This window comes from Diprion similis, chromosome 7 (assembly GCF_021155765.1).
Source record: "Diprion similis isolate iyDipSimi1 chromosome 7, iyDipSimi1.1, whole genome shotgun sequence".
Lineage (NCBI taxonomy): Eukaryota > Metazoa > Arthropoda > Insecta > Hymenoptera > Diprionidae > Diprion > Diprion similis.
The window spans coordinates 8,514,350-8,538,290 of NC_060111.1; the positions used below are offsets into that span (position 1 = coordinate 8,514,350).

Genomic DNA, 23,941 nt, shown 5'->3' on the forward strand with positions numbered 1-23,941 from the left:
AGTGTTCCGGTTACCCTGCACCCAGGAATATGGGAACTAAAATCGAACCCCTGAGATCTACCGGTCGACAGAATTACCCAGATATATCCCTTATACCGTTCTTTCGTTTGTTCGATCTAGCAGTTTCCCGACTTCTCCGCTAAAAGAAGAAGCTAACATACCTATAGCTATAAACTAAAGCGCAAAGTTCAACTTCGGATTGAATATTTTTGTCAAACTTTTTTGCCAAAAGATGCACCCCAGTTAATAGAATACCGACGCTACGCACGAGTTCCGAAACTTTTACGCTAGATAAACTGCACCTGCTGGTAGAAAAGAAGATTTTCACATAACCGTAAAATTTTTCAGGATATCAAGATTTATTGTCGTTTTCATTCGCCCATTTTCGAAATTGCCGTAAACAGAATGAAAGTCGTAGGTTTCACACGTGATTAAATCATTATGACTGAAAAAAATCAATCCGCAAAGAATGTGAATTATTATATTACGCATTCATTTTTTTATATTACAAATGTCTTCAAAGGAGTAGCGCAAAATGAAAGTGTTCAAACTAACGTAACCCAAAATCTTAATTAAGGGGGGAAGACCATTGTGATTACCGAAAAAACGACCAATCTTTAAGAATTTTTTTCGACAGAAATTCCTAATTAACAAAAGGATCGGATCATTGGCATTTACTTGAGTGCATAATAAATTTGCTTTGTATAAATTTTAAACAAAAAAAATTTCCCCTCCAGTGTGGCATTGATAATTCGGTGAAGGATTAACCGAAAAAAGAAAAAACAAAAATTTGTCAATATCCTTACAAATGTAGCTATCATTATACGTGGCCGTATTATTATTATTGTTGTTGTAATTATTGTCATTATTATTATTATTTACAAAATAGCGACGGAGTGAGTTTTTTTTTATTTCAAGGCCCTTTTTATAAAGGCATTTTTCGACTACGCATAATGATGACTGAATTTGTATAGATGTTGATAAACTTTTATTTTTTTAATTTCACATAACCGTTTACCGAGATATCAATGCCATAATGAAAGGATAATTTTTTTTATTAAACTTTAGCCTCATATCTTTGCTGATTCAAAAATTGTCTTTAATAAAAATTTATATAAATCGAAGTTTACTTTGCACTTGAGAAAATAATAACAATCTCTTCATTAATTAGTTATCCCTGTAACAAAAAATTCTTAATCAGTTATTTTTTTGGACGTCACAGTGGTCCTTCCCCTTTACGAAACATTACGGCAGATTGAAATTTCGGTTCAAAAGTTATACACACCCACCTAATTCAGGATATTAAAATGCATAGAACCACCGAGATCTTGCTGACGTGAATATAAAGGGTTAAGAGTTGACAAAAAAGTTAAGGCAGATTCTGATTTATTACAGCCTACAGACGTTGTACGGAAGCCTTGGACGTTCTGCAGAGCTTGCGTTCTTCGTTAACTTTCTCTGACCTTATTTCAAAATTTCATTTAATACCGTCCCTTAAATTCTGGCTCCAAGGATAGTAGATAAAGCTGAGCTAAAAATTTAGCAGTGTTTTTTTTTTTTTTTTTTTTTTTTTTTTAACCACGATATTTTCAATAATAATATTTGCGGAGAAGCGTAGGAAAAATTGTGCTCATAAGAAATAAGTATTAAATTCTTTGGTAAATTTTTATCTTATTATAAGAATATAGGTCATTTAGAACACTGCAAATACCGTTTGATTTTTTAATTTACATATATAGCTGTGTATGGGGCATTCCATGCCAACTCAATCTGCTACGTAAACTAACATTTTTTAATTCGCTGAAACTTTGCTATCTTTTTGCATTCTCTGGGAAAATGCTTTTTGAAAGATTAAACTCAAAAAAGTATCAAGATTTTTAAGTAAAGTTCTTTCATCTTAAGATTAAAATCTTCTTTTTAAACTTGAGAGTATAGATTAATTATTATTTTTCTAAATTTTCAGAAATTTTATTGTTTATTCCACGAATTTTTTAGTTCTAAACGATTCTTTGTACTTGTTTTTTTAATTTTAAAAATTGGAGAAATGTATTCTTTTATTTAGAACTTCAAGCATTACTTTTAATGTCTTATAAAACATCTCATTAAACATATGAATAACAAAAAACTTCAACTTAGGGTAATCGAACGTTGTCAAAATAATTTATCAATATTTTCTACGATATTTTTTATTCTTAAATTTTTATTTTTATTCTCGTCATCGTTTAAATATTTTACAGAAATGATTTGATGATGAATTAATCAAGTTATTAGAAAATATGGTTCTAACTGCTCGGTGTAATTGTAGTTATAAATATAATAACATTTTCAGGTTACTGGCTATTACAACATCAAATCTCTGTGTTTAGTTTACCAAATTTTTTGACCCAACTAAGAGCTTAACATCAATTTATTGTTGCACCGATACCAAATTACTGCAATAGTTAGATAACAATTACAGCATGATTGACCACAATAAAAATAATAATATCACGTAGTAAATTTTTTTTATACTTGAAAAAAACTAAAATTCATTTCAATTTTATAGCTGTTGTTGCTGTAATATTCACGTGTGCAATGATTGTGATAAAAAACGAAATCAGTTAGGTACTACGTAGTAACCGGAAGTAGAAACTTATCTCGGTGAGAATATATTAATATTGGAGAATTACTTCTCTGTCGAAACCGATGGATGCACCTAATTCGCAATCACGGTTTTCTCAATTTTCGTCTTATATGTATAACGGAGGACGCAAAAAAGAAACGAAGGTCTGCAGAGTGCATTCCCAGCCACCTTAGATATTTTCGCGCAGTTTTATTGGACGTCAGGGAGAATCCTACTCACCTACGACCCCCCTACACCCCCTCCTCGCCCCTTCACCCTTCCTCTCTTACTACGCTATCAGCCAACTGTACACCCAAGGGACAGTGCGAATGCACTCAATTGTTTTACTCGAGATTGTGAAACACGGAAAAGTGGCTTATACGGGAATGAGAGAAAGGGGAAGAGAGAGAGAGAAAGAAAGAAAGAGGGATGATTTCTCGCTGACTTGGGAGCTGGATACAAAGCAGAGCGGAAGCTTGAATTCGCTAAAATCCACTTAATGTTAGGTCAAACGGAATTTGACCAATGGAATTAATCAAGCCACCATCGAATTTATTCAACTAATGTAATATGTGTTCAACATTGCACAGCCTTCAGCCATGGCATTCCTTCATTCCGTTTTTATAATGGAATACAGTTTCACTGAACCCGATAATAAACGTCAGTTTATTCTTTTCATCATTCCAACTTAAATCGACTTATAGATTGCATAGATATAGCCAAAGTTTGAAAATGGGAAGATTCGTTTCGGATTAAAAACGCTTCCGATATTTACTTGCAAGATTCGTTTCGTGAAATGTCGAAAACTGTGTAAATATGCTGAGGAGATTTCTGATAGAGGAGTGAAAGTTTTCAAACCACGTGACAATCTGAGTATCGAGTTAGTAAAATTCTGGAGTATGAAAATCGAGTGTTACGGCTGGTTTCTGTGACTCTGAAATAGAAATGTTCAGCATTTTCCAGCACTGTGCAGCATTGCGCAGGACGAGACGAGCGCGAGGCAGGAAGTGTGAAATTACGGAAATATTCTCGGAGATATCTTCGTTCGGTGAGAAGAAGCTTGCAGCTTGCAGAGCGACGTGTGGCAGTACACCAACGTCCTGGAATTGCGCAAATGTGTGTTGCAGCTACTCGCAGGATTACGTGTGGAACTGCGAGAAGAGACACGTCAAACAAAGCAGGTTTCGAGGCGAAGTTAAATTACGCTAGAGAATGGGTGCTCGGCTGATGGAAAATAATTCTACTTTACCGGTCAACGGATAGGGATTTATTCCTGGGGCTTCTATGGAACTTTTACCCTTTTCTACTTCAGTGTTTTCGTTATAATTTCGAGAGATGGATACACTTTGTTATGGAGCTTTCGAAAATTGACGAAATTCCGGAAAGCTTAGGAGAAATTCGCGGAAATCTTTATTGAAAAAACGAGTTGTTTGTTCAAATAATTATCAAAATTGTATCTCAGACGGTTCGTATAATTCTCATCTGATTTAGTTTGGATAAAACAGAAACCTATGTAACCATTAAACATAAACTATTTCGACTGTGTCCGAGTACTGTGAGTAAAATTTTTTTATTGGTAGACATTTTTTCCTGTGGGATGAAAACGAGGGAGTAAAAACCTCGTTCCAAGAATTGTGAATGATGCAGTATCTGCGATTGGTGCGGAATAAATTTAAGACCGCAGAAACATTTCTTTCGAATAAATAGGCGAGACGGGTTCCTGAGGGTTTTCACTCGTTGGAATAACGGATGAATCCGCGGTTACGTGCATAATACATGCACCCGGGTTAGTTGCATATATATCTATATATACCTCTAGGTCTATATGTATATATGTATATATTCTCAGGCCACAGAATTAGCTATAAACACGTTACCCGCCGAAACTCGTCATTTATTACCGATGTTATCCGGGGACCAACCGCCTCTGCTAAATGTGTTATTCATCCAATAACTCGATCGGTAATATGGCACGATGCAGACAACACAGCGCACACGGATATTCATATACCATTCAAATTATCCAATCAAACGGTACAAAAGTGCGATTCCCAATTATTGGATTATCGTAGTCGTTTCGGGTTGTGTCGATGAGCTGTCAACGCACAAAGAGCAATGAATTTCATCCAATGCGTACTGCCGTTTTCACCTTTCAAACTTACGATAATCAGAAGAGCAAACTACCGTTTGGAATGCAGCTGCAGCACAATGTCGCTTTAGCTGTGTACACGCGAAGAGAATTTAGTGAATTAATTGCCAAATGCATAATTTACTTTACGAATTTGTTTGCCACGAATGTTTTTCAGTTCGATCAAATTAACGGCGATTTTAATTTACAGTACGAATTACTGTATAGATCATTGTTTTCTTTAAGTAAGCATAGTTTTTCTGTACAACCCTAAGCCCATCTAACTACGAAGAATTTTACTAATTGAAACTGATTTCTAACAAAATTTTTGTTACAAAAACTAGTATTACATCCAGTACTTATTTTGATGCATATTTTAATCAAGCGAATGAATGAAAAAATTGGAGATCACCAATTGAATGACATTTTAGTCAATCAAGTTCTTCTGAAATAAGGGTCCTTATGGCTTTCTACTATTAAAAGGTTCTGAAGTAAGACACATACCGCATTAAATTTACAAATAAAAGTGAGGAACTAGATAATGAAAAAAAGCTTTTCACCGTTTTTTCCAAAACGATGTTTTTGAAGAATTTGAAACAACACTTAAACGATCAACAGAAAAGTGACAGATTGACACGAGCATCCTCATGCTGCATGACATCGAATACAAAATTGATATCATCGGCTCTTGAAATCTTGATACAGGATTTTGAGAATGTAAGTAAAAATGAGAGTCCACGTGATAAAAAAAATGGATTCACCTTATTCAGAGACTACGGACCTTTTTAATTATCTCAAGCAACTATCCTCAGTCATTATTATCGATTCAAATTTAAAGACGAATCGGGCAAACCGTCCGAACCAAAAGTTGCGATCGGCTAAAATACAGTCCCAAAACTGTTCAATATCATTCGAACGAATAACACTGCCGGAAAATTAAACGGTTCTTTCCCTCCAGCTAAATTTCGATTCAGACTGTCCGGCCGATTCGTCCTTAACGAAGCTGCTTACATGCGCTCAGTCTGATGTCGATAATAAAATTGAGACGTTGGAACTCTCTCGAGTTCTAGTGAGTCTCCGGAAGAAGATCTTCAACCGTCGACAGATTTACATACCTATCCTATCCTATCTCCAGCCCGGATAGATATCCTCCTCATCTAAGCCCCCTGCATATTCTTTGGTCCCTAATTCTTTTCTCTCTCTGCTATATTCTCTTTTCTCTTATACCTCTTCAAGAAGCGTGAGCGCTGGAAAGAGAGTCTTTCAACTGTGGCCGTAGTCTCGAGGCGTTCCGCGTTTTATGCAGGTATTATAACCTATTTCACTTTGAAATGGGACGAACGGAATTTGCGCCTTCATTATTCCATCTCAACTCGGTCACCCTCCTTTTCCAGGAACCGACGCACTTTATTCCTCAGCTTTCTTTGGCCGACGGAATCATACCGTTTTTCTACGTTTCAACGCGGCATGCGTAAACGGAAATTGACCAAACCGGATGACGGTGCAAAAAAGATCACGAGAATTCGCGATTTGGTTAAGTTTTAATTAATCTCTAAACCTAAAATGCTATTTTTCTGATTGGCAAACAACAGTCGATGGTATCGCACTGAAAATGATGATATGTTAAACTATAAAATAGTTCGAAATCATAATTTCGGATTAAACACATAATTTTGATAACCGATTATTACTTCCTTGTTAGAGATTTAGTTCAACCCTTGCACTGTATTCTCCTCATATATTTTACACATTAAATCTTCGGATTATATTGGGTGTTTCTTAGCAAACACCCCACTATGTCGAGTTGCCTACCACTAAAGGGAACAAACATCGGTAAAACAGACCTACCGACCGGAGTCATAATTACTTTTAGTCAAGTCAAGTCATGTAATCACTTTAACGTCATTCCCCCATATACCATTGGCGGTTCCTCGTGGCGTACAGTATTCTGATCAACCAATATTCAGTGCAAACCGATGTTACATTATTGTTAACCGCTTTGCAGCATGTTATACGCAAGGCGTGAGATACACTACTCAAGTTAGATCAATTTCTGCTTTATTACTGGCAATTATTTTATGATTGCAAAACTGACTGCATGTTGGAAAGTAAAATCAGCTAATATGCACACAACTCGTGATATCCTGCAAGAAAATTTCGTTCAATTTGCAAAAATTTTGTTATGTGGACCGGAATGTAATCACTAAATGCTTCAGCATGTGTTATAAACAACAAAACAACTGTTTGGGCAAATCCACACAACTTGGCAACATGGGCAGTTCCAACTCACTTGTGAGGACTTTAAACGCGCTACCTACCGAGTAACCTACCGATAACTCGGTAGGTCTGTCTTGCCGATATTTGTGCTCCTCAGTGATAGGCAACCAAACATACTGCGGTGTTTACTCGGAAGCGCCCTGTATGACTCTATGCTTTTGAACAAAATTTGAAAGCTCTTCTACCTTAGGCTGTATACACATAATACTGATACACTACATTCGTATATGTGCGTGGTAGGGGGATCGGGACGTCAAAGAGAGAACGCAAACTGATTTATCTAACCGCATACCGCAAGTTCCTCGCTACTCGATCTCAATGGTTTGCAGGTGCAAAAGAACGGCAGACGAGGACAGAATGGTGATATTTCCGGCTTATCTTGAAGGATTTTCATCGCGCTTTAGTCGCTCCCTCTCTATATCTCCATTTGCGCGCGATAAATATTGGACAAATCTACGTGCGAATTTATATGCATGTACAGAGTAACAACGGGACACGATACGACGATATGAAGCTTTCAGTTTTATTTTCTCTTCATTTCTTATACTTTTGTTGCTTCGGATGAGAGGAAAACAGACAATACTACGTGCATTTTCCAATATTCTGCGATTTTAGCTCCTGGAAAAATGTGTTTTCAATTTTGTAAACAGCATGTAAAATTGTGTGATCTATTGATGAAATCGGGGATGAAATTTAACGTAGAAGCCACGTGATAAACACGTCTTTGTGAATGCTAAACAAAATACCTGGTGCGATATCGTATTTGTATATACAAAATTTCTGCGTTATAAAACAAAATGGATTATCATGGAAACTGGTTAAATATTTTTCTTAACTTTACTGAAGTGCCGGTTTATTTATAATTTCAACCTCACTGACTTCTTTCTGCAGGTGCAGCCTCTGAGCCGTCGTTTTACCTCTTTCACTGCGCACCTGATTCATCCGTATAATCCAAACGCAAGCAATGCAGGTATTGATTAGTTGGATGTAAGAAGAAATAAAACTCGACAATGAGGTCAAAAAGTTCTGGACACTCAGTGGATATCTATACGTAAGTAGTCGACTATTGCTGCTGTAAAAATTTGCGAGGGTGATGCGAAACCTTGTGATATGCATATATTCAAGTGAATTTAGCATAGCCGTAAGAAACCTTGTTATAATTCAACAACGGGCTGCCAAATGGTTCAAATATATTCTCCTGCTGCCTAAATCACAAATTTATACGGTATTTTCAACGCAATTTGTGAGCACTTTAATTTTCAAGGTTCACGTTAAAGCTTTCTGCAGTCTGTGGTCTTACTTTGGCTGTGTTTTCATTCCTTTCTTATGCTTGTTTTCTTCAGCTTTCTTGTATTTGAAACTAATGGGTGGCTAAGAAATTAGCGTCTAGCCCTTTAGAGACAGGACTGTGTTTTAACTACAATTAATCGATTAGCTTATATTACTGTGTACAGCACGACATGAAAATCCTCCAATCAATTGTTGATTACGAGAACACTTAGGTCCATGTCACGTGGCCTGCATTGTTTTTAAAGTAGTAATAAGAAGGGTTTACTCGTTCGACGCTCATCACATGATGCATCACCAATTACATACGTAGTAGATCTTAATCGAAAGTTTCGATTGATCGATTAATCGAAACTGCCTCATATTAATTCTGCAGCTCAATCGGTATATAAGTCGCACCTCATTTCATCCTAGAATTAGAGAATCTGTATACGTCGGTAAGAGACGAGTATAGTTCGAACATGGTAAATGAGACGAGCCTCATATACCGACTGAGCTGCAGAACTATTATGAGGCAATTTCGATTAATCGATGAATCGGAAAACGACAAATCAAAGCTGCCGATTAATCGATTAATCGCACAGCGATTATATTTTATATTTGATTTGTCGGCCACTACTGTCTGTACGATATATCAAACATCATCATAGTTGGAATATAACTATTTTCACTAGACAAGTATCTCGGTATGGTTGTCGAAACCTTGAGGCTAGTGCAGAAATCATATGAGAAATGAACGTTGTACAGGTCTGCAAAACGTTATTCGGTGTAGGCCCTGGTACAGCTGAAGCAGCTTACAGGTACCAGAGAATCGGGCACTTTGCCGAGCCGGGAACTGTGCGTTAATTTCCTCGTATACATACATACATACATACGTACACCTATATTGGTTATATACTGCAGCGCGATGTTCTACACCTACTCTCAAAGCGTCCATGGATGTACCTTGTCGAGGATGGTGTACGTAAACGTTGTTTATGTAGCTGTACATAGTCTGCACGTTTGAGCACCAACACAAAACCCGAAAGCAAGTCTGCTCGAGGCTAAAGTTTAGGCCAGCCAGCCGAAGTTATAACTTCGACTTTGTGCCAACTTGATCCAAACCAACTCAACTCCACGCCGTTTCAGCCCAAATCGTTGTACATACATAATACCGGATATACCCAGGTGCGCCTGTTCCGCATCAGGCCATCATCGCGTCTCTGCAGAATACATTTACCCGGTATTCGCGTGCAAGCCAACTCGAAAATCAGACCGTGGTTCGATTAACGCAACGGTCTTTAATGAGGCACGTTATATCTATAAAAGCGGCTAATTGCAGAGATGGAATGGTCGATTATTATCTGCGGATCGATTCCACTCGGATATATAGGGGAGGGGCGGGCAAAATGGGTTACCCTTAAAATTTTATTAAAAAAGTTAGTCAAAAATTACTTCCATAAACGTTATTGAGCATTGTTTTTAATTTACAAAAATTAAAAAAAAAAAATTTTCTTCTACCCTGACATTTGAAAATCATTTTTATTTACTTTGGTTACAATTAAGAAAAAATAAATAATAAAACATTTAGTGTATTTGAGTCCTCGAAAACTTAACTATTTAGTTTTTGTGTTTTCAGATGATTTTGTATTCATATAACTTTCGCGATAATCTTTTTCTTTTTAAGTATTGCTGGAAAATTCTTTAAACTATTAACCAAAGATGACTTTTTGCTATCAAATATCAAAATAATACTTTTAAAATTTGTTTACAATCGTTGACAGATGAGTTTTTTTTCTACAGGTAAGTATTGTCTGTCTAATATTAACTGATTGTGAACGAGAATTTTGAATTATGTGATAAATTATACAGGATAATCATGGCATTATGACTCATGTAGAATTTGAATGAAGTGATATACTTCTTTTTAGTACACTTCTACATGCATACCTATAAGTATATACATACACTTTAAAGTAGAATCACTGTTCCTGTAGCCAGGTTTCACGTATTATTTGTCTTGACACGAAAAGTTTTCCTTTAACCTGTAATTTGTCTTAAGGTTGAAATTTATTTTTGAAAATAATTCTTTTCAGATGAATTGATTCCTCGATTTTCCAACAGACATCCCAACAATAAAAGAGCCAACAGTATACGAGATATACTAGGCTGTTACCTATACATACATATACGAACCCGTTAGCGATTCGTTTGATGTTCTTTACAGCAAAGTGCTTGGAAACTTTTCACCTTTTCACTGGCTTCAACAAAACTTGCATATACCCTGCTCTCCATAGATGGATATAGACGTGCACGATAGGAATATAACGTTACCTATACTGCAGCTATATGCCCCTATTGATCGCCGGTATACGGATAGAACGAAATAAATATCAGATAGCGTCGAGCGTAGCCAGCAACTTTTAAAATTATTGTTTACTCTGAACTGAAAACGTATACAGGAATATCGATAGAGGACGCTGTTTCATACGTGCCTTCTCTACACAAATACTATATTCAAACGAAATAATTAAACCGTCAGACCTCAAACGAATCTGACAAAAAAAAAAGTGAAATGAATAATAATAAAATTAGAATAACCGTTCGCTTCGATGTGAAATAAATTCTAGCTGTATCGAACCTGAAGCCATCTGTTACCGGATATCCCGTTATATTTTTGTAACATGAAATGAAAGATAATTATCATTCAGGTTGAAACGAATGAGATTACATTGCCAATTATAAATTATTGCTATATCAGAATTAATTAAGCCGATCCCAAGACATTCAAGTCACAGCTGCCGTGAAGTCGCGGTTCATTAACCGCTCAATTAGCAGGGTACGTCTGTTCGAAATCGGGCTCCTGGAACGAGGGAAGGGCTCATAATCGTTATCTCGTACGAGTCTGCGATCAAAGATTACCCCAGGATACATTATATTACGCAGCTCAGAGTCTTGCACGCGAATCCAAACTTGTACGAAAAGTAAGTCGAGCGCCAAAACGCGGTGTAGCAGACTAGACTGTGCTTACTCGAGGAACATAATGGAGCAATAGATACGTAACGATAACAAACCTCTGTAATTGGAGTGAGATAAAACTTTTTGCAAATTGTCTCAGGGACGAGACTACGTCTAAAATTTGGTTTCACTCAGACCAGGCGTCGATTTTCGAATTAAGCTTCCTGGTCGTAGGTATTTAGATAAAAATGGAAATATGTAAGTCATATTTACTCAAGTATGAATGGCATGATACGTGTTTTATCCTTCGTTGCTTTCCATTCTAATATCGGATTCAGTCTTGGCTATTGGTTTAAATATTTTTAAAATCAGTTGTCGGGTAACTGCCATGCACAGAGGAAGAGAAAGTCTTGAAGTAACAAAATAGATTTTATTGGAGTCCATTTGCTTCGATCTAGCATCTCTTGTTTGTTCTAAATAATCATGCAATTTTCAAACATATTTATTTGACAAGTTGATAGTCCTAGATATTAAAAATAAAAACATATTATGTAAGTAAAAGTTCCTGATATCTTTATGCTTACAATTCAAATTGTAGAATACATATTTCTAGAACAATTGTCCTGTTATAAAGCAAAATAATAACATATATTGTGTATTTCTGTATTTATTGAGTTTCAATACCGTCAAACATCGCTCATGAAAATGAGAAATATGAAGAATTATTGAGCTGCCATTTAAATATTAAATCTAAAGAATTGTTTTGTCGCCATTTAAAGAAACTCTTGACTTAACAAAACAGAATTAAAACAAACTCAATTTGTTTTGACACAAGAATGACATATTTTTTAAATCAAACGATTGAATTGCGTTCAATGAAATTTTTAGTCATTTCAATCACATATTTTCTTGATACAAAATTCACCGCCACTTCAAATGTCAATCTCATGAAATGACAGAAAAAGAGAAAACGTCAGGAATAAAAAAAATGTAAAAATCCAAGTAAGGCGGTAAAAAAATGGTTAAGGTCTCGTTAACTTCCCTCTAAGTAAAAAAATTATACCCACACGTGACCAAGAGCCAGACAGGAATTCTTGTAGCTCGTAAATTCGTGAAAATGTAAAGGCTGGCTACTTTCGCTGTTCAAGAGATTGGTGGAGTTAGATTAGCAGCGCCTAATCTTTGTATTGAATTCTCTTGGAGTCGCCTCAGATTAGGATCCTCGAAGCGAGAAATCCTGAATAAGAGTGGCTAATGCAGCTATTCAGGATTAACTCCGTCCGACAGGCGAGTCTCTTCTATACCCGTGTAACGCATCTTCTTTGACGATACGAAACACGGATGTAGAGAGCCTATATATTGGCTGTCTTATATCCTTGCGATAAAAGGATCTGTCCTCGAACATCCTGTAATGGTTGTCTGAAAGAATTTTTCTCATCAACGCAGGACTTGCGTCGAGTTTTTTCCAAGTAACATTATATTATTATTATTCCTGTTTCGAAAACGTCCTACAAATTAAAAAAATCTAGTAGATTAGTTTGATTTCAGAAAATTATTTTTACGATAATCGCTGACAATGAGATGAATTTTTTTTCGTTGTATATTAGCAACTTAATAAACATAATCAGTATCGATGCAATGTTTCGAAATTGCAGAAATTCAACTTTGCCAACATGATGAAAAGAAGTGTTTCAGTGAATTCTTAGAAAATGGTATTTTGAATAAAATTTGTCCTTATGGAGTGAAATCGAATAAATCTGTACTATAGATATAACCAATTTGAAGCAATTTCAGATAAAGCTTCGATATCTAATCTTTTTTTATGTTTTTCCAGGGTTTTCGACTTCTCTTCATTTTTACACAGATCTTCGCAGCTTATGAATTTAATAATTTGATAAATAATCAACGTGTACGACTACCTTGGAATAGAATAATAAGAAATATCGATTCTTAGTCAACCATCTCTCTTAAAGGCCCACATATACTCAACTGTACTGAACCTTCTTTTTCTTTGTTTTATCTTTTTCCTGTTCAATTTGTTTTCGTAATCGCATTATCCTTACTTTTCTACCTTCAATACCGCTCACCTTGTTTGTTAATATACCTCACATGCAAACAGTTTTGTTAGCATAGCCGCAAACCGCATGTGCGGTGTATAAATAAGTTAAGAGTTTTCCCCTGTATATATATATACATATACGAGTAGAATAATGTTTGAGTTTATTAAATTAATTTCAAAGTACCGGACTCATATCGTGATGAACTAGAACGTATATGACAAATTGTTTACCGTCATCCCATAATTACGCATAGATATAAGGGTACACAAAGACCGCAGCCTCGCCACAGTTTCGAACTTCATTGCATGCGTATGTTTGCTAAGCTTTGCCTCATTAGTGTATTATATCATATGTTGTATAATTCAAATGAGAGAAAATCGTGGATATATTTCTGAAAAATGTGTGACAAAGTATTATATCCTTTTTCCGAGTTTCAAAAATAAATTTCATCTGTTTAAGAAATTGTCAGATATTTTTCATAGAATTGGAAACGATTGTAGAATAACGCCATGATCATTTTAATGCAATGAGTGGTTGAAACTTTGTCCCATATTTTTTTTTTTTTTTTTAAGAATGTGATAATCTTTGTTATAAATATGAAAGCGAAGTTAGTAACGTTAACGTAATGAAAAATCTCACTATTATACGGCATTTTATAATGAAATTATAGTGTTTGAGTTGGCGAAATGTGATAAAGTTTTTCTTCATATCGGTTTGCCAAATTTTAGACAATCTTCAAAATTTGGTCGTTATGAATTTTTCTAAAAATATATCGTAACGTCAACGTTCATAAGAACGCCAGCTTCAAACAGGCAGTTAGGTTTCTGTAAATATTCCAATGATTTTAACTTTTCATGGGAAAACGTAAGAACTCACACGTGGGTTCAAAGAATTTCGAAATCGATCTAAATGGATATTTTCATGCACTAATTTTGCAAAACTTCAGAAACAAAAAGAATCTGAAAAAGTTTTAAAATTCTATTGGAAGCTTGAAAAAGAGATGAGAAATTTTTAAGTAACTTTTTCCGAAAATATTTTCCACTGGACAAGTATAACCGTTGGAAAAAGTTTATCTCGGTAGAATGACAGTTTCCTCCTGCAAAGCTGTTCGCAGTTTAAAATATGTTCGAAGTATCTCATATAGTTCCAGAGTACGGAAGGCACGGCAATTGATAAAACGAATTCTAAAGCGGACTTCTCGATATAAACGTAACCTATAACATTTCTGCGCAGGAAGAAAGGTTAGAGGTCGTAGGATATTCGTTCTCTCAATCTGCTCTCTGAGCGGAAATTGTATACTGATAATGTAAATAAAACTTTAATTCCAATATCTTTCTACCCCCTTCTGCTCGTCTTCTTCGCCTCTCTTTGCAGTAAAGAGCGCAAGTTATATTACATATAAGTTATACCTACGATAAAAGTCACGAAATTGTTTCGAGAAAATAAGTAGAAACTGTAGAAGACGACTGTGGAAAGTTTCATACGGCGAAGGACCTTATTTAACTTTGGAATATTTTCTCGTTTCTTTCTATGTAAACATTACAGGGTATATCGATTCCGCAACTTTACTGAAAATCATTTTATTCCGGAATAAATATTGACAGGTCTTGGTTTTCGGAGGAAGAAGGAAGCGTCACATTTTTTGATGTGCCTAGAGTCCTACGACACGCCTGTTTCTTTGAGGTCAAAACCTTTAAGTTAGATGTGTACCAACTGTCGAAAGAAATCCCTATATTGCTAGGGAATTAATTTTCTGGCGAACGCTACCCTGTAAGGTAATGTCATCATGTAAAGTTCTGGTGTGAGTAATTTAAAGTCCCGCTCATTTTTTCCCCACGCAGATTCAACGTCACAACAGTTAATCTGCACCACCGATCTAGGGTATTTTCTCGCTGTTGGTACACATCTCACTTAAGTCCAGCGTGAGAAAGAAACTTTTTTTGAGAAAGAAGCTGCACTCCTAGGCACACCGTGTATACTCACACCACGCCCGAAACTTTTCCAAGCCTCTTTTTCTATTTCAAGAATTTCAAGTTAATTACTTCTAATTATCACGCCTATCCTTTCGTAAATAATTTTCAATTTTTATTAGGTTAAAACAAAATTTCCTCATAACTCTATCCGTAGTTGATTTGAATTGGGACGTCTACTGTAATTTCGCGTTGATTGATGAAAAGTTAAAGTCCCGATGAGAATATTTTCATCTGTCAAAGCGCATGGAAGAGTTATTCAGATATCATGGGAAGAGTTTTACTTTGTCAAATAATTCAGCAGCGTGTAGAGTTTATTGAAAATCGAATAATTTAATTACGGTAATAAATCATTTCTGCAGGGCTAGGTATTCATTGGAATAAATTTTAATAAATCATGATGGAATTGCCGAGTATACGGTGAACGAAAATTATCCACAAACAACCAACGAAACTCTGAATGATACAGTTTATAGGTACTTTATTTTATATTATATCTCATAATATACATGCATACATTTGTATAATATTTTATATGCATGTATTCATTGGAAGCAATTCGTGACAATTTTAATTGTTACACGGTTACGTACAAATATTAATATATTTATATAACATTATATACGCGCATAGATAATGATACGTTATTTATAATTATTAACGATCAAAAAATACATCACATTTTTACAATCCAACTTATGCATCATTTATTCACTGAAGCATAATACTAATAACCGCATTATTTTTGTACCGATATACCCATGAATACATAATTATTGAATTTTTTCATTCATCAAAATTACGGTACGAAGTCTGATGCAAATATTTACTTTCTCATTACACCTACATAACAATATGTAAAATATGACTAACTTTGCTATAGTTACAACTATGAAAAATACTGGGGAAAAACTTTCCAAATTGAAATTCATTATTTCCGATAATGTTCGAGAATCCCAACGTTCATATAAATATAAATTTTTTATTACTTATATTTACTTGAATATGGACACTAATCGTATACTCAACGTATCTATACATACTTAATTATTTTCATTGTGACACAAGCATTACAGTTTAATTAAATAATCAACAGTAAGTTGGTTCACATTGACAATATGATAGTGAACGACGTGTCAACAAAGAAGTCAGAACAGACGAACATTAATAAGCACTTTTCAGCCTCTGGTTTTTTTAAATGTTTTTCTGTGACTTTGGAAATATGAATTTTTTCAGATTCATCAATTATTATACTTCCTGTAATAAAATCTAGATTTGAAACAGAAATAAATATTTTCCGGTCGTATTTCCGGTGCATGCGCTATTAATTTATGTTTCTTTATTTTTTTATTTAAGTAGGTATTTGTGAGAAAATTTTCCTGACACGTGTCTCATTACCTCATTTTGTTGGAACATAAATGAAATAAAATGAAACGACTGAAGAAAATATCAGTGAGCATACAAATTGACATTAGAATGAAATTTCAAGATAGAAATCTTGAGTTTTCTTGAATATCTCTTTTCTAACAATGTTATAACATTGGCTCGAGATTGAATTCTCGAAATTTTCAATCTTATAATTAGACTAGATACATCAGATTCTTGGGGTAAAAGGTTGCAAATGGTGATTTAAAATATTTTTAAACACACTAACAGTTTCATTGTGTACTCTGTAAAGTGTATAAATGTAATGAAAATATGAAAATACATATTGAAGTATGTAATAAAAGTTAGTCAAATATTAAAAAATATTGTATATGGTGAAGCAATTGGAGACACAACATATAACTTATAAATATAGGAAAAGAATCCGTTACATCATGTTTCTATCAAGAGATTCAGCAATTTAATTGAATTTGGTTGAATTTACGCACATTGACTAGTTAGGTTCAACACGATATCGCCTATATATAAATATATATATGAATATTGTTTTCTAATAAAGTCGCTATAATATTGAAAATATCTCGAAATAGTACGAACTGGTCTAGCATAATATCGATAATATTATCATTATGCATAAAAATATTTGTTCTAAGACAAAACGAACAATCGTCAGTTTGTATTGTCTTTGAAAGTCCACTGTGATAAGTTATAAGTATAATTGTTTGCCTTTTTCAAAATTTTAGTTTTTGGTATATTTTCTGCTATCAGAAGACTAGAAACATTAAAGATAAGCCGTTAGCTTATAGATATTCTAATTGACTAAATATTACAGTCGGCGATCAGATGGAAGAAATTGGTATGAAATTTTTGTTGCAGCTATACTGTGACGTAATTATTCACAGTATTATCATCTGTTATCCATGACATGTTTAGACCCTGCATCATTAGTTTTTACAATTTTAAATATTCCTCAAAATTCTTACATTTATCTTGGACGTATAGTATCAATTAGAAAATTTTTTAAACTGACAATAATCAATCGGCGTTCAAAATTATCTCAACATTGTATCAGTACATTAGAAGTTTTTACTATAAAATTTGGTATGTAAGTAGAACGACTGATTTTTTGTGCCCAGATTCTAGACCCTCTTGGTTCGAAGCATATTTTCTTACAAGCAATATCTTGAAATTCAAGAAGACTTGAATAAGGATAACAAGAATAAATGAGAATCCGAGACCTCTTGATATTTGTGAAAAATATTGGTATCGGAATTTGTGAAATTCATAAAAATATGGGTAAAACATATAGATGAACACAGCAAGAAAAATACTCTGGCAAGAATCATAAGCAGCCGTTATCAACAGTAACAAGAAGAAGTTGGTGGCGGAATATCTGTGTCGTGACAGCGGAGACCTCGTTGATGCGGCAGTACAGACTTGTCTACCGTAGCTTCCATTCTTCGCATAACACGGTCAAGCAGCACTTCTATTGCTCGAGCAACATTCTGCCCCGTAGCTGCACTAGTCTCCAAGTAGCCTAGGCTGTGGATCATTATTACAGATGATTAGCTATTTTTTTATTTTTGGGCAGAAAAACTTATGGCATTCACAAGATAGCATAAGACGTGGATTGAAAAATTGACTTTTCAGAATATGAAGTGTAAATAAAATTGATAAACGGAGCTGTGAATTTTAGTCTGTCAGAACGACTGTTATTTTCTCTCTTCTTAAATCAATATAACAAAGTTTGTCAAAACTTACCCATACTTTTCTGCAAGTTCCCGTGCTTTATATTCACTGATTACACGACGGTCTTCAAGGTCAGACTTGTTTCCACAAAGAATTATATCAGGGTCTTCGCAGTACGCATGCGTCTGTAAAAAAAATAAACAAATCAAGGTACAACAGAGTAAAAAGTTTGTTGATAGAAAAAATGAAAATGATACTAAATACAAATTATAAATTTAAGTACTATCATAAATTATTAACGTTCTTATTTATAATTCATCAACCACCTTCCAGGAAATTTTTAAGTCACGATAATTGTTGTAAATAAATTGTGCTGACAATGTACAACTGTATATCAGCAACGAATGGTTCTAATATTTATTTGGATAAAGTAGTAAAGTCCGAAAATCAAAATTTTTGTAATACCTCGAACCCCCAATACTTTTATAAAATTATAAGGATAAAACCAAACTGCATATTTCTATTTCCAAAAAGTTTAACACGTTTGGCTGCTTCATCAGAAAATTGTATATAAATATTCTACTACTGGTATGAGTATCATCAAATACAGGTCATGTGTGTAAGCGATATGTGTCAGTTGTAAACACATGAGTATTTCAAAAGATATCTGCTTGTAACTTCCTGTGCAGCAGAGCATATCAAGCCAAGTAATTAAGATTGTTCAACAAGGTAGCCAATTGAAAGTAGGTCAAGAATAAAACTGAATAACTTTCAGCTTAAAGATAAATTTTAACCCTGCTAACAATTTTCGTGTACAAATTTTTACTATTTGTCTGGTTATAAAAATTCCATAGAGAATTTTACAGAGGATTTTTCGAATTTCGTAGAGAAATATCGAATTATTTAGCTAGGTTTTAGTGATTTTTATCTGAAATATTTTTCTGTCGAAGTCTCCCATTTCTCTGGAATGATGCAAGCCATACTTTATGTATTACTACCAGGTTTTGAAGAGACATAATGAAGAAGATAGAATTTATAGAAATATTTTCACTACCAAAATTTAGAATTGTCTGAAACTCAGTGAGCCATAATAAAGCAATACATATTAATATTTTGCAAACCCAATTTCTTCAAAATCTCTGTCTGAAGCTTCAGAATAGTGATTTATTATTCATGTTTCATTATGTTAATACCTATTGTTAGACATGAACTAGTGAGATATCATCTAAATTACAATAGTTTTAAATTATTACACCTATATTAAAATGATTTAACTGTTTATTATACCCTCAGCTGATCCAGCCAGTTTCTGACCTCCAGAAAGGACTGTTCGTTTGTCAAGTCAAACAACAACAGGAATCCCATTGAATCTCGGTAGAAAGCTGTAGTCAGACTTCTGAACCTAGGAAAGTGATTTTAAAAAAGCAGCACAATTAATAAATGATCAAAAGCACAGAATTGGCTACACTGACTAGCGTTGCAAGAAACTTAGATATTACTATGAATAGATAACTACTTCAAGATAGCTATAACTTTTAAGGATACTGTGATATAGTCAAATGAATTCTTTGTTTCCTTTCAATGCAACGACAATAATGTTGTTATTACGATATTGGATTCGAATCGGTACTTAAATTACTAATGAGTGTTCATCGCTATGTCTGCAAACTTGCGAACAGCGTTGAGGCTATAATTACCTTTCTTGCCCAGCTGTGTCCCAGAGTTGTAAATGAATTCTCTGGCTTCTGCCGTTCATTGTTTGGTACACCTGCAGAAACAATTGCAAGGAATACATTAATCGCAATCTTTTTGCTGCTGATTAAGATGCCAGCTCTCAAGATTAGTATATTCATCGATAAAGCGTCATCGAAATGAAAAAAAATTTAAACATCGTGGAAAATGTGAAATCCACTTCTGTTCAATAGATTAATACGGTAAGAACAATTGTAATTAAATTCTTACCAATTTTTTTTCTCTGAAATCAATCCCAACAGTCGATATAAATCTTGAATTAAATACACCGTCTGTGTATTGATAAAGGAAGCTTGTTTTTCCAACGCCAGAATCACCAAGTGCCAAGAATTTAATCAAATAGTCATAATCCATTTTTTGGACAGATGAATCAAGAAAGCTAATTGCCGGCTTGGATTAGAAACTGATGAGTGAAGATATAAAATTTGAAATGTATTCAAAAGGCAAGCAAGCACAGCGGACACATGATTAGTGGAATTAGGTAACTATTTTCGTCAGTAAACAGTCTTTGGATGTGTACACGAGAAACTACTTGGAGCTTTTTGCTTTTGACACCTGTTGCCGACGCTAAGAACGGATTACTTTGGCTAAATACAGCGAAATATCATGCGAATGCGGTGCAGAGAAATGAATAAATTTTGCTAAACTATCCAGTGATAGACTGGATTATAATTAGAAGAACTATAAACTACACTACGGTAAAATACAAATAAAACCGTGTCACTAACTCATCGCACCTCACAGTTGATTGCCAACCGTCAACCAGCTGTTAACTGGTCTGTTAGTGTTTCACTGTCTGGCTCTGGACTTGGTGCGCACGATGCAAACGTGGCGAGTTTCCATTGCGCGAAGCGCAGTCAAGCGGTAGCCAATAAAAATGCACCAAATCTAGTGAACACTATGTTTAAGGCATTTTGATTGGTTATCGCTCGACGGCGCTTCGCACCGCCGCGCCTAGTAAAATATAGTGTCCACTAGATTTCGTTGATTTTGATTGGTTACTGACCGATCGCGTTCCACGCCGCCGTGCGAATGTAAATCTACCCTAAGGTTAAATTTTCACGGGTGTCGAGTTGAAGGGAGGGTAAAAATTGACGATTTTCGGCCTAAAAAAAAGTAAGGCTGAACACTTTGGATTTTTAGCGAAAATCTCGACGATTTAAAAAAGTGCTGCAAACAATTCCTTCTTGCACTATTCCGAGGTAGTTTTGTGAGAGAAATCGATTGAACGCAGTCCCAATACGCTGCGAGCAGCAGCTACTGAGGTACGGGCGAAAAAAAAAAAATTTTCCTCGTTATTTCTCTGTTGTTGGTGTACGCTCTTTTTGATATTTTTTCTAAGATCGGGTAGATCTAATTGGTATAGTAGGTGTCATACAAATCAATTTGGAGACAAAGGATTTTTCGACTTATGTAAACCTAAGGCTGACTTAGATTTTCTTTGGCCGGAGGATCTTTTGTCTGGAAATCAATTCAGATTACGCTTTTTATACTGATTCGACGGCCAGCAACTCAGGAAACACATCAGGAATTGCGTGGGACCAGAAGCAGAGAAGAAACGATGATAATCACGCGTTTTTCGGCTGTAACATCTATTGCGTTGCCTAGGACCAGCAGCAAAGAAATGGCGAAAAAAATCTGCAGTTTTTCGGCTGTAACTTTGCAGGTGTAGCTCGTAGCGTATCAGGACTGTGATTAATCGATTCCTCTGGCAAAATCACGTCGGAATAGTACCCTGAAGAATCAATTGCTGCACATTTCAGAGTCGTCAAAATTTTCGTCAAAAATGCAAAGGGGTTAGCCTAGGATTTTTTTTGTCCGAAAAATCTTTCGTCTGGGAATCGATCCATATGACGCTTTTTAGACTAATCCGCTGCCCAGGAACTCAGAAAACAAATGAAAAATAGCCTAGGACCAGCAGCAGAGAAATGACGATGAAAATCTGCAGTTTTTCGGCTGCAACTTTGCATGTGTTGCTCGCGGCTTGTCGGGACTGCGATTCATCGATTCCTCTCGCAAAATCACGTCGGAATAGTACCCTAAAGAATCAATTGCAGCACTTTTCAAAGTCGTCGAAATTTTCGTCAAAAATGCAAAGGGAATAAGCCTTGGATTTTTTTTGGCCGAAAAATCTTTTGTCTGGAAATCGATCCGCATGACGCTTTCTAGACTAATTCGACGCCCAGGAACTCAGAAAACACATGAAAAATGGCGTAGGACCAGCAGCAGAGAAATGGCGATGAAAATCTGCAGTTTTCCGGCTGTAACTTTGCAGGTGTTGCTCGCAGCGTATCGGGACTGCGATTGATCGATTCCTCTCGCAAAATCACGTCGGAATAGTACCCCGAAGAATCAATTGTAGCACTTTTCACAGTCGTCGAAATTTTCGTCAGAAATGCAAAGGGGTTAGCCTTGGAGTTTTTTTGGCCGAAAATTCTTTTGTCTGGAAATCGATTCGCATGACGCTTTTCCGACTAATTCGACGCCCAGGAACTCAGAAAACACATGAAATATAGCCTAGGACCAGCAGCAGAGAAATGGCGATGAAAATCTGCAGTTTTCCGGCTGTAACTTTGCAGGTGTTGCTCGCAGCGTATCGGAACTGCGATTAATTGATTTCTCTCGCAAAATCACGTCGGAATAGTACCCCGAAGAATCCATTGTAGCACTTTTCAAAGTCGTCGAAATTTTCGTCAGAAATGCAAAGGGGTTAGCCTTGGAGTTTTTTTGGCTGAAAATTCTTTTGTCTGAAAATCGATTCGCATGACGCTTTCTAGACTAATTCGACGCCCAGGAACTCAGAAAACACATGAAAAATAGCCTTGGACCAGCAGCAGAGAAATGGCGATGAAAATCTGCAGTTTTTTGGCTGTAACTTTGCAGGTGTTGCTCGCAGCCTATCGAGACTAAGAATAATCGATTCCTCTCGCAAAATCACGTCGGAATAGTACCCTAAAGAATCAATTGCAGCACTTTTCAAAGTCGTCGAAATTTTCGTCAAAAATGCAAACGGGTTAGCCTTGGATTTTTTTTGGCCGAAAAATCTTTTGTCTGGAAATCGATCCGCATGACGCTTTCTAGACTAATTCGACGCCCAGGAACTCAGAAAACACATGAAAAATGGCGTAGGACCAGCAGCAGAGAAATGGCGATGAAAATCTGCAGTTTTCCGGCTGTAACTTTGCAGGTGTTGCTCGCAGCGTATCGGGACTGCGATTAATCGATTCCTTTCGCAAAATCACGTCGGAATAGTACCCTGAAGAATCAATTGCAGCACTTTTCAAAGTGGTCGAAATTTTCGTCAGAAATGCAAAGGGGTTAGCCTTGGAGTTTTTTTGGCCGAAAATTCTTTTGTCTGGAAATCGATTCGCATGACGCTTTTCCGACTAATTCGACGCCCAGGAACTCAGAAAACACATGAAATATAGCCTAGGACCAGCAGCAGAGAAATGGCGATGAAAATCTGCAGTTTTCCGGCTGTAACTTTGCAGGTGTTGCTCGCAGCGTATCGGAACTGCGATTAATTGATTTCTCTCGCAAAATCACGTCGGAATAGTACCCCGAAGAATCAATTGTAGCACTTTTCAAAGTCGTCGAAATTTTCGTCAGAAATGCAAAGGGGTTAGCCTTGGAGTTTTTTTGGCTGAAAATTCTTTTGTCTGAAAATCGATTCGCATGACGCTTTCTAGACTAATTCGACGCCCAGGAACTCAGAAAACACATGAAAAATAGCCTTGGACCAGCAGCAGAGAAATGGCGATGAAAATCTGCAGTTTTTTGGCTGTAACTTTGCAGGTGTTGCTCGCAGCCTATCGAGACTAAGAATAATCGATTCCTCTCGCAAAATCACGTC

At 35.6% G+C, this 23,941-nt stretch overlaps 1 protein-coding gene across 1 annotated transcript; it reads right to left on the reverse strand.

Annotated features, from left to right (window-relative positions):
- Positions 1-17,602: 17,602 nt before the first annotated feature.
- Positions 17,603-20,857, reverse strand: LOC124408192 (ras-related protein Rab-27A). Its single transcript, XM_046884941.1, has 5 exons — positions 20,299-20,857; positions 20,034-20,104; positions 19,624-19,738; positions 18,409-18,521; positions 17,603-18,189 (listed from the first exon to the last, which is right to left on the reverse strand). Exons 1-5 carry the CDS (start codon positions 20,440-20,442, stop codon positions 18,006-18,008), a joined length of 627 nt encoding a protein of 208 aa, XP_046740897.1. The 5' UTR covers positions 20,443-20,857; the 3' UTR covers positions 17,603-18,005.
- Between the last annotated feature and the right edge of the window lie 3,084 nt (positions 20,858-23,941).